General features: G+C 32.8%; 1 protein-coding gene across 2 annotated transcripts in view; it reads right to left on the minus strand.

Moving 5' to 3' along the window:
- LOC118182863 (agrin-like) overlaps positions 1-13,052 on the minus strand; it is a 1,858,472-nt gene that overhangs the window by 450,152 nt on the left and 1,395,268 nt on the right. For both annotated transcript variants that reach the window (XM_085810649.1, XM_085810648.1), the window contains exon 10: positions 10,219-10,437. In XM_085810649.1, the coding sequence (XP_085666775.1) occupies positions 10,219-10,437 (219 nt within the window). The remainder of the gene's footprint in view (positions 1-10,218; positions 10,438-13,052) is intronic.

Genomic DNA, 13,052 nt, shown 5'->3' on the forward strand with positions numbered 1-13,052 from the left:
CTATGTGGTCAAAATTTTGCCCATTGTTCTGCAAAATTAAGGAAATTAGAAGATAAATTTTAGTACGCACGCTAAAAAGTTACCAAAAACTGTGACTTTGTGAAAACTTCAACATAGGTCTATTTAGTTGCTATGAAATGTGTGAAAGAGGAGAAAAATACAATATTTGAATATTTACAAGTAAAATTAATAAAAAGTAAGCTATATGCTAAACAAATTAAGTAATTCTTAACACAGTAAAAAAAGAAATCAATTGAACGAGGTAAAATAAAAATAGTAAGCTATATGCTAAACGAATAAGTTGATTTAAAACACAGTAAAATACTAATCAATTGATCTAGGTAAAAATAAAAAAAATATTAATAATTAAGAAACGGTAATAACGTGATTGATTTCAATAAAAGTACATTCAATTCAACATCTATCTAACGAAAAACATTAAATATATATTAATAGAATTAGCTATTTATACGTATATAGAATTAATTTTTAACTTTTCAAATACGCAGACGATATAGTACGTTCCCTTGCTAGTCTAAATTCATATTCATATACTAGTATCCTATAAAATGTTTCACCGTTTCAACTGCAATCTCTATTGATGAACTCTGTTCGGTGTCTGAAAGTCTATTGCTTGGCAGCATTGTTTTACGCCAAGCAGAGTTTGGCTTTAGTGTAACCTTAAAGTTATTTCGTTTTTGCCTTATTAGTTTGGAGGTGTTGGTGTTGGTGTATTTAATTATGGCAAAGCACACGAGGGCTATCTGCCTAAAGGGAGGGATGCCTTTCGTGGAGGACTTTCTAAGGGAAACTGGCTCGTATACACGTTACACATGGGGAAAACCACGAAAACGCCCATGCAGCCAGCCCGTTCGCGGGATTCGAACCTCAGACCGAACTACCAGTGTTCAGCGTCTTTACCGCTCGGCCGCTGGTGGGCAGATTAGTTTGGATGATTTCTGACTTGATGTAAGAGCATATGGTTGTTCAATCTTAGCTAAATTACATAGGTAACTATAAGCACATGCGTGTGCTAGTATTCAATAACGTTGTTTTTGTTAAAATAAATTTGTTATTGTTAATATTACAGTCCACTTACTGAAGTCAAGTATCATTAAATAAGTCCGAGCTATCTTCGGCAGGAACAGTTTGGCCTCTGTAGCCGGAGAAGAATATGGCTACTAATATTGTTTCATTGAATCGCCAACGCGGCGTAGTGAAAACGAAACTCGGAGCTTTGATAAAATTCCTTGATGAGTATAAATTGGAGGAGAATAAACTCAACCATGATGTTATTATGAAGACTAAATTGGATTCTTTGTTGGAATTAAAATCTCAGGTTAAACAACTCATAGTGGAATACACCAATTTGCCAGAGGAAATTGACTTGAAGGATAATCTAAGCATTACACAAGAATTGGAAGAAAGCATCGAAGAGTTCGTAGTAAGATTTAGAATTTTTCTTTCTAATTGTGAAACAAATAATAAAGATAAATTTGAAACCAAAACTGTTTCTAAATCAAATTTTAAACTGCCTGATTTATCTCTTCCTCAGTTTTATGATAAATATGAAGATTATAAAAATCTTAAAGTGCAATTTATGTCTATGATTGGTAATAATAATAATTTAAATGATACTGAGAAACTGTTCTATTTGAAAGCAACACTTAAGGGTGAAGCAAAAATGTTAGAATCATGTCAGGATACATTTGAGTCGCTATTTTCTGCACTTGAAAGCAGATATGAAAACAAAAGAGCAGTAGTTGATGCCTTTATTAATAATTTGTTGAACTTTGAAAAGTAAATGACTCACCTTCTCAGTTGCGATCACTAGTAAATAATGTTAAAAGATGTTTGAGGTCTTTAAGTGTATTAGAATTTGACAGAAATAATGGTTGATCTTTACATTATGGTAACTTGGCGTTTTTTTGGCGAAAATTTGGCGACCAACTCTCCTTTAGCAACCCTCTATTTTTTTTTTTTTTTCCCGCCGCCATTTTGTCTTCACGAAGTAAAGACATGTTTCTTTTCTTTTTATCTACTGAACACTTCTTCCAACAATCTACTAGCCGAATTACACTTATGCTAGAAATTTTATCTAACAAAACTGCTTAATCATGACAAATATTCACTGCAAAATTGGGAAAAAGTGCACAATACCATACTCCTTACGCGTTTTTCAAAATAACACATACACATAAACCATGTACACGCCGACTTATTTTTACTTAAAAAAACATCCCAGAATTACACAAAAATGGCATTGCGCACACTCTTCACTATATCCATGTACACTGCTTTTTTCTCATAAATTAGAAAAATTTCACGAAAATACATGATAATTTTCTGAATCTTTAAACCCGGTAAAAAGAACATATATGAAATTACCTGATCGCGAAAAAGTATATACCCTTTCCAAATATGAACATTTCCACATATAAAATAAATAAAATATCCAAAAACTTTTACCTCTAAATCATCTATTATATTATACACGTCACCAACGAATTCATACCGCAAGCATTACAAATACTTAGTGTCAAATATTTAAATTATTTCCATGCACGTTTACTTCAACTTAAACGTATACCAAATTCCTACAAACATAAAATTCACAAAATAACTATCATTTAATTAAAATATCACTAAACCATGTACACGTCGACTTATTTTTACTTAAAAAAAACATCCCAGAATTGCACAAAAACGGCATTGCGCACACTCTTCACTATATCCATGTACACTGCTTTTTTCTCATAAATTAGAAAAATTTCACGAAAATGCATAACAATTTTCTGAATCTTTAAACCCGGTAAAAAGAACATATATGAAATTACCTGATCGCGAAAAAGTATATACCCTTTCCAAATATGAACAATTCCCCGTATAAAATAAATAAAATATCCAAAAACTTTTACCTCTACATTATCTATTATATTACAAACGTCACTAACTAATTCATACCGCAAACATTACAAATGGTTACAAATACTTAGTGTCAAATATTTAAATTATTTCCATGCACGTTTACGCAAATTACTTTATTTCCACCTTACATTTAGAACAATGCATAAAATAATATCCTCAAATAATTAAAAATACTAACTTACCTATTCTTCTTCAGAATCTTGATTACGTGTCCGATAAACTTTTCTTATTTCTGTTTCAGGATCTTTAAAATCATACTTATAGTTCACAGCAAGGTACCAGGTAAAATAAATAACTTAATAAAACATCTTTACTTCTATCTCGCATAACCTTAAAGAAACACTTATTACTACCCCTTTCAAGGCCCACCAGCGGCCGAGCGGTAAAGTCGCTGAACACTGGTAGTTCGGTTCGAGGTTCGAATCCCGCGAACGGGCTGGCTGCATTGGCGTTTTCGTGATTTTACCCATGTGTAACGTGTATACGAACCAGTTTCCCTTAGAAAGTCCTCCACGAAGGCATCCCTCCTCTTAGGCAGATAGCCCTCGAGGCTTTGCCATAATTACGCACACACACACACATTACTACCCCTTTCAATCCCACTAACTACCCATTTCGAATTCACTTTAGTTAGGGCCATGGGATCCAAAAATTAACGAACACTGTTTCACACAACACAGAATAAAGCCAAATACAAAATTTGCAGATTTTTTCCCTATGAGAACCGTAATTCGTCCATTAATATCACATGACATATCCTATGATATCTCATTTCCCTAATACAAAATAATGCGTAATCGGAACTGAGTACTGCTCACATTATTACCAAAGTCCCAGGTAGTAACCTTTATCGCCTCCAAAATGTCGCCAAACTACCAGTTACCATTTTCTAAAGATTAGCCGAAATAATTTATCTGATGTTTTGATATTAAATATTTTATTGCATAAATTAGATAGAGAATCTAGAAACGTATTTGAACTAAACGTAAAATCAAATGAAATTCCCAAACTTGATGAATTTTTAGAATTTCGCAAAGAAAGAATTCTCATTCTTGAAGAAATAAACAAAGTTAGTTTTCCTAAGCAGAGCTATGGTACTAAAGTATCAAATCAATTAAGTCGCTCTAGAAATTCAAAATCCTTGGTAACTAAAACAAAACCTTTTCGAAAGTGCATAATGTGTAAAGAACCACACCCAATTTATCATTGTTCGAAATTTAAGATCATTTCTGTTTCTGAGCGGTATGATTTTGTTAAGGAATATAAATTATGCATTAAATGCCTTTCACCATCACACGTATTATCGCAGTGTAAAGCTAAATTCAGTTGTTATGTCTGTAAGAAAGACACACCTCATTCACTTTTGCATAAAAGTGACGAAAAACAAAATGAATCATCGAAAAAAAAAGAATTGGCCTTGAACATTTCGTCAGTGAATGGGAAAGAGGACTGCCCCTCTCCCCCCCCCCAACTTTGATCGCAGCTGCAAATAAATCTAAATTTGTGTTAATAAATACAGCAATTGTTTATCTTCGCGATGTTTACGGTGAACGAATTCCTTTTAGAGCCGTGCTTGATTCAGCTTCGACTTCTAATTTTTGTACTGTAGGTGTTATGAACTCATTAGGAATAAAAAAAGAACGAGCATTTATTTCAGTTATTGGAATAGGCAACACTACTTTGAACGTTAAATCACAAATAAAAACGGGTTTATCGAACTTAGAAAAAGAAAATGAATGGGAAATAGAGTTATTAGTTGTTCCTAAAATAACTGACATGACACCATCGAATCCATTGATATTTCGAAATTAAATATTCCGAAAGGAATAAAGTTAGCTGATGACGAATTTTTCAAAGCAAAAATGGTAGATTTATTATTAGGAGCGGAATTATTTTTTGAATTTTTAAAAACAGATAAAATACGTTTAGAAGATAATGAGTTACTTCTTCAAAACAGCTGCTTCGGCTTTTTAGTTTCTGGAAGTATTCGAATTCCAAATGTAAAAAATTATGACTTAAATGATTGTTTTTTGTCAACAGATATTAATTCGTTAAATAACTTAGTAAAATCATTCTGGGAAGTTGAAGAAGTAAATGAAACTAAATCTACAGTTAATTCTGAATTAAATTATTGCAATGAACTTTTTGAAAACTCATTTTACCCACATGCGAACGGAAGATATGTGGTTAAAATGCCGTTCAAGCCAGATATTGGTGAAAACATACAATTAGGGGATTCAAAGGAAATCTCTGAAAAAAGACTGAATCAATTGTGGAGACGTTTGTCAAGTGATTCTGTAATGAAGGAACTTTGTGTTTCATTTTTAAGGGAATATGAATCGTTAAATCATATGGAAAGGATGGAAGACTATTCTGAAACTGAAGGAGGATATTTTCTTCCTCATCATGGCGTGCTGAAACCTGATAGTAAAACAACAAAGTTACGCGTCGTGTTCGACGCGAGTGCCAAAACTACTAACGGTTGTTCATTGAGCGACATATTATGTAAAGGTGGAATGATTCAACAGGAATTTTTTTCCATCATGATACGGTTTAGAAAGCATATTTATGCATTTTTGCCGATATTGAGAAGATGTTTCGACAAATTGAAATATTGCCATCGCAGACGAAATATCAAAAAATACTTTGGAAGGAAGATGAAGATAAGCCTATAGAAATATACAGACTCAAAACGGTAACTTATGGCACAGCATGCGCTCCATATTTGGCACAGAGGACTCTTCAACAGTTAGCGAAGGATGAAGAAAAGGATTTTCCTGTAGCATCGAAAGTGGTCTTGGAAGATTTCTACGTAGACGACTGTCTTACTGGATCTTCGAATTTGAAGGAATGCATTAAACTCTAAAAAGATTTGACTCTGATTTATAGAATTTTTCATTTGATCGTAATAGTAATACAGCTGTAAAGACGTTAGGTATGTTGTGGAATAATAAGAAGGATACATTGCAATATAAGGTTACTATTAATGAAAAGCCTGATGTTACGAAAAGAGATTTTTATCTCAAATAGCGAGATTATATGATCCTTTAGGCCTACTCGGTCCTATTATTAGCAAGGCAAAGATATTTATTCAAGCACTTTGGTTGCTTAAGGTAGACTGGGCGGAACAGTTACCACTACCTCTTGCCAATGAATGGAATGTGTTTATTAAAACTCTTCATAGTATAGAAAATATACAAATACCTCGTTGCATCTTAAAAGAGACTTTTTCAATGCTCATTCTACAAGGATTTGAGGATGCCTCGAGAAGGCATTTGGGGCAGTGATATATCTTCAAAGCATTACAAGCCCTGGTGAATATTGTAGTAAACTTCTTTGTAGCAAATCTCGTGTAGCACCAATCAAGACCATGACTATTCCTAGATTAGAACTATCAGCAGGTCTACTCCTGTCCAAACTTATGCAAAAGGTTTTAGAAGTTTTGAAACTCAAAATTGATGATGTTAAGCTCAGATTCAAGCATTGCTTTAGCCTGGATCAATACATCACCACATCTTTTGAAAACCTTTGTGAGTAATAGAGTCTCACAAATTCAACAACTTACTTCTAACTATCAGTGGGGACATGTGTCTTCAGAAATGAACCCAGCCGACATCATTTCCAGAGGATCAGATGCTACAACTCTTGGATCTAACAAGTTGTGGTGGAAAGGTCCTGATATTTTAAACAAGGACAATTTTCAAGATAAAAATGGACTTAGTGATGAGCTTTATTCTTCAGAACTGAAACCAGTTACGACTTCCTTGTTGACTTTAGAAACTGATTCATTCTTTGATGACTGCCTAAAAATAACTAATGTTTTCTTGAAACTAATACGAATTCTTAGTTTACTTTTCAGATTTATCTACAACTGTAGGAACACAAGTGATAAACGAACAGGTAGTATTAGTATAGATAAAATGGAGCTTTCAAGGAATGCACTTCTTAAATATATCCAAGGTAGGTATTTTGCAGAAGAAATTTCTTTGTTGCAGAAAGGTCTACAGATAACATCAAGGAGTAAGTTAAAATATTTTGATCCCTTCTTAGATGAAAAAGGTCTGGTAAGGGTAGGTGGTAGGATAAAGAATTCTAATTTAAGTTATAGTCAAAGACATCCCATTATTTTGCCTGCCAAGAATAAGTTAACTGAACTTATATTTATTTATTTTCATGAATAGGATTTTCATAATGGTTCACAATCACTATTAAATTCTATTAGACAAATTTATTGGCCCATTAATGGCAGGAATATAGCTAGAAAGATAGTCCAAAACTGCATAATTTGCTTTAAGGCAAAACCAATAATTTCTCAACAACTAAAGGGAGAATTACCTAAAGAGAGAATTAATATTAAATTTACATTTATTTGTTGTGCTATTGATTATTGTGGCCCATTTTTGATAAAGTACAAAGGGCAACGCAAGAGTAACTATCATAAGATATATGTTTGTATTTTTGCTTGTATGGTGACAAAAGCAATCCATCTAGAGATTGTCAATGACTTAACCGCAGAAGCATTCATTGCTTGTCTGAAGAGGTTCTTTGCTCGACGAGATAAACCAGAAAAAATATTTAGTGACAATGCAAAAAACTTTGTCAGTGCAAATACAGAAATTTAAAAATTAATGAGTATTTTCTAAAGCAGAATGGAACTTTAGCTAATTTTCTAGCCGAGGAAGGTGTACAATGGAAGTTTATACCCCCAAAAGCACCAAATTTTAATGGTCTGTCTGAAGCAGGAGTAAAATCTTTTAAATTTCATTTTAAACGAACAGTAGGAAATTTAGTATTAACCTACGAAGAAATTTTGACAGTAACAGTTCAAGTAGAGGGAATCTTAAATTCTCGCCCTCTTACACCGTTAACTTCTAATATTGATGATTTAATTGTTTTGACCCCTGGTCATTTTCTTATAGGTCCACCGATCAATTCAATAATTGAACCCAATTTAACAGAAGTAGATAATAACAGACTTAGTTTATGGCAAAAACTACAAAAATGGTACAAAATATATGGAAGAACTGGACTAATAATTACTTGAGCACTTTGATTCAAAGAAATAAATGGATGATTGCTAAACAAAATATTAAAATAGGGGATATGGTAGTGATCAAGGAAGAAAATCTTCCTACCTGAAAATGGTTGTTAGGGAGAATTGTAGATGTGTTTTATGGGAAGGACAACTTTGTGCGAGTTGTCTCTGTCAAAACCAAAAATGGTATTTATAAACGAGCAGTTACTAAAATTGCTGTACTGCCAATTGAGAAATAATGTACGAGTTTTTTATGTTTATTTGAAGGTTTGAATTGTAATCCATCATATTTGTTCTTTTCACATTGTAATTACATGTATTATAATGTGTGCATTAATTTACATTGTATCATTTTGTATTGTATGAATATTTATTACTTTTTTGAATTTTACTTATTGTATTGAAATTAATATTTCAACGCCGGGCGGGATGTTCGGTGTCTGAAAGAGTATTGCTTGGCAGCATTGTTTTACGCCAAGCAGAGTTTGGCTTTAGTGTAACCCTAAAGTTATTTCGTTTTTGCCTTATTAGTTTGTATGATTTCTGACTTGATGTAAGAGCATATGGTTGCTCAATCTTAGCTAAATTACATAGGTAACTAACTATACGCACATGCGTGTGCTAGTATTCATTAACGTTGTTTTTGTTAAAATAAATTTGTTATTGTTAATATTACAGTCCACTTACTGAAGTTAAGTATTATTAAATAAGTTCGAGCTATCTTCGGCAGGAACAAACTCTATTGATGAACTATACTGGACTTTAAAAGAGCCCTTCTAGGTGACCGTTAGAGTTTGAACATTTTTAGAATTTTATTTACTTATGTTGCTACTGTGCTGGATCAAACATAAACTGACGGGAATCAGACAGACTAAGCGAGTGACAAGAATACGATTAATATCACATTCTTCCTAACATCACCGAAAACAAAACCTAACTTCGGAATGTAACACTAAGTTATTACATATAATGCGAATTACTCAGTGTATTTCAAAAATAGTAACTGTAATTCCTTTTTTTAAGAGGAATTTTATTTTTGCGGCTAATTTCACGTTTTTTTTTTTTTTTTTTTTTTTTTTTTTTTCAGTTTTTTAAAACGTTATTTACAAAGCATATTCATTGTAAGTAAAACACACCAGTCACATATAATAATTTTTATTGAAATACCTGTTACTTTCTTTTCCGAGAACTGAATTCCATCATAATGAATCATAAAAATTTATACGAGAGATTCAGATAATTCGTTCAATATTGCAAAAGTTAAAAATATACTTCAAAAACCATATTCGCAAGGTAAAAGTATTAAACTCATTTCTGTACAGAATTTTAAAAATAATATTATAAATTTCTTAACTGACTGAACAACTGTCCCGGTTGACTTACCCGGATTTCCGCTGTATCAAGAAAAGCATTTCTTAGTGCCATGTTTAAAGTGGAAACAGGATGTAACAGGATTTGAATTAGTTATGATATTTAGAAACTCTCTACGTGTGTGTGAGGTATTTTTTCAAAAACCCTAGGAATTAATCCTTTTTTAATAGCAATAAAGCTATTGAGAGGAAAAATATAGTGAGCTCAAGTTTCCTTTTTATTTTCGTATTTTTAAACCTGTAAGAAATCAGAGTTCAACGCTTCAATTCGTATATATTTAACTAGGCAGCTGTTTGAATGACAGACCATGACCTTTCGAAGAGTAAATTTTTTTTTCTTTCTGACTTTGCGGCCTATTCTTCAATGGTATAAGCACTAAATTTGAGTCAGTTGTGCGCCAGATAGAATTTTGTACATAAGAATACATTGATTAAAGACGACAATTGTTTTTTAATCGTCATAAATGTGTTCATTCTACATTTTGACACTTACTGTAAAATGACAGAAATGACCAGCAAAAAGTTTCCAAAAATCTATAACATATTTTGGGCACAATTCTTTTTAAATTAAAAATTCCTACTCACTAAACTACACATAAAAAGGCCATATTAACATTTTATAAAGATGTCTTCATCAATAGCAAGAATGCGTACAAAGATGTAAAGAACAGCATTAAAATAATATTTTCATTTCATTATTTTAAATTCCGTGAAAGACTCAGACTCACATTAGTTTAGAAAACAATACCAACATTTTTTCGTAGTTTGTAACATAGACAAAACAATGTTTATTGAAAGGCAAATCAACTAAATAATAAACATTTCAACAAAATGCAGGGACCTTAAAGGTACGCCATTTTTTCCAACAATTATATCTTTCCTTACCTTGGCCAGAACTTCCGATGTCTTCACATTCTCCGTAGATAACAACCTTAAACTCCTCACTTTTCATGCATGCTTCCCGCCGCATCTCGCATTCATTGCGATATGTTATCCCATCGTTGGCGCAAACCGGATCGTAGTTTTCAGGACAGTCAACGGGGCAAACGCACTGTCCATTTTCGCATCGTGCTCCATATTTGCAGTGAACGTTTTGACATAAATCTTAAAAAGAGGAGAAACAAAATAACTAAATTAAAGAAACGAATAAAGACAAGATTTTTTAAAAAAAATATTTGTTATAGAACATTGCGGTAAATCTGAGTTCACTTACGAAATCATTTACAAATTTTCTGCAAAATATGTTTATCATCAAAATTCTAAATTACATGAGTATGAAGAATGATGTTATGCTTACGATATAATCAAAAATTAAATTTTAAAAAATAATGAGTATACACACATATACACATATATTTGTAATAATTTAGAAATTATTGGCGCAAGAAAAAGAACATGATTTCTCGAGTTATGGAGCTTAGTACATACAAGATGTAAACAGTCGGATTGATTTAATGCTTTTTTTAATTTTAGAGGAGCACGTTCTGAACGTAAATTACGCAGAGCAATGCGCGCAATTCGCATGCTCGTTTTTGATTACATTTCAGCCTTTTCTATATCTTTATGACCAAAAAATAGAGAGTTCTTGCATTATTGGTTTGATATTTGATTTGCTAGAACTTTTATATAAAATGTTTCAAAAAATGATTATAATTACTTGTAAAGTTTAATTACCTGGAATTTCTTACAATAAAAAGCTCGTCATATATTTAATTATAGGAGAGAAAAAAAATTCAGTGGTAACTTTGTATGTGCAAAGCTAGTAATCAAAGTTAATTTCGTATCATATGCACTCTAGTTTCTCAATCGTTATAGAACTCAATTAGGCAGTAATTCAGTGTTGCTTAATAATATGTGATGCATAAGGGTATTCAATGTCGTTTGCGAGCTTCTAAAAAAATAAAAAAGGGGCTCGTCCATTTCAGTTGAGCTACTTGCGAGGAAGAGTTCATTTCAATCATGGTGTATGCTAGTGGTTTCAAAGTGGTAAAGGCGGGTGGCCGCGGGAGGGCCCCGAAGCTATTTTATGCTGTCCACGAATACATTTAATTAGTATTTGTGCCCCTTTGCATACAAATATATGTCAAATATTGCTTTTCAAAGATTTTTAAGATTTAAGTTATTTGAAGTCCGAGTTTACGTTATTTTCCGTACCATTAAACATTAACATTAATAACGCAACAGAAAATCTAAAAATGGAGCTAATTAGTTTACAATGTGATATAAATCTTGTTCTGTTATTTGAAGATATAGATTTTATTAAGACGACTGTTTATTCATGGTCCACGTTGGATTTCGGGAACCCTGGCATACAGCCGCCAGTTCCATCAGCAGCTTAACCCAGTACTGAAAAATTTTTACATTTACAAGTAATGTTTTTGAAAATGAGAGTAATAAAAACAATCGGTACTTTTCCGTTTCGCCGGCGCAAATCTCGCCAAGCAGACTTTATTGGCGACAACATACAGTATGCACATAAAAAATATTTAAAAAAATGTTAGTTCTAAGAATTTTTTATTTTGAAGGCATAAACATTTTAATATCGCTTAAAATTTTATAAAAAGCCAATAAATGAAGACAATAAATTAGTAAAAAGACATTAATTTAAGAATTTACTATGCTTTCATGGTTCAACATCCTGATTCGCCGGTTCATATCACGTGACCCAAGTGATCTCATCTCATGTAAACTACTCTACAAAAATCTAATGCTCTCAGTAATTATCTACATTAATTTCAAGTTAAATCTTAATTTGGAACACAAGTTTATATGCAAGAAATATTTCAATTCGTACGAATAGCTTACTCAGAAATTATGTAAAACTGCAGTGCTTTACTTCGCTAATGCATTCTCATTAGAATTGATGAATTTAACCCTTCACTTTACCTTTTCTATATTTTCGGCTTCGGTTAAGCGCTGTGATTGCATCCTAATTGACTAATTATCGAAAATAGCCTTAGACATAAAACTGTACTATCTGATAAAAATCCTATGTAATTATATGCCAGTATTGAAAGAAACAATCAATCTGATAAGAAAAAGCTGCGACTTGTTTCGAAAATGAGGCGTAAAAGGTTACCAGCGAGAATATTCCGTTTGGCATCGGTTGTACCATTATTGGCGACTTTATCGCTTGCGCCGGCATAACGGAAAAGTACCAAACAATCTGAGAGAAATCCAGCAGTCAAAGTATTTTAGTTGTACGTTTGCGATCAACAAATTAACATCAACATTTAGCAGCCAAAAATGTTTAGTTCTGCCCATGAGCTCGACAGCTAACATCAGTATTACGCATCAAAAATATTATTTGAGACAAACGTTGGGGATTTAAAACGAAGTAGGTATAGTAGCTGGTGATGCTGACTGCCGTACCAATGACCCCGGGTTCGAATCCTGGAGAAGGTATGGATGTTTATAAGCGTTAGTGTCTGTATGCAAAGGGGCACTTAAAATACAAAGCGAGCCGAATGTTTTCTTGATTGGTTGTGGTATAGGAAGAGAGGTGGGAGAGCCTTTGGCCACCCCGGGGGCAATCAGGGTCTCCCACCTCTCTTCCTCTACCGCAATTACTCTCCTGACCTGCTTTGTCTCTTGCCACAACATTGGGGAGGATGTTTAATAGCTAGCTAGCATCAACAATACCTCAACTACAGAGGTTCTGGCCTAGCTTCTATCTTTACCTGTATATTAGTCCGGTATGTTAGTTGGTTATTTTAATT

This window comes from Stegodyphus dumicola, chromosome 2 (genome assembly GCF_044657685.1).
Source record: "Stegodyphus dumicola isolate Sdum_Otavi_A_Nest chromosome 2, ASM4465768v1".
Classification (NCBI taxonomy): Eukaryota; Metazoa; Arthropoda; class Arachnida; order Araneae; family Eresidae; genus Stegodyphus; species Stegodyphus dumicola.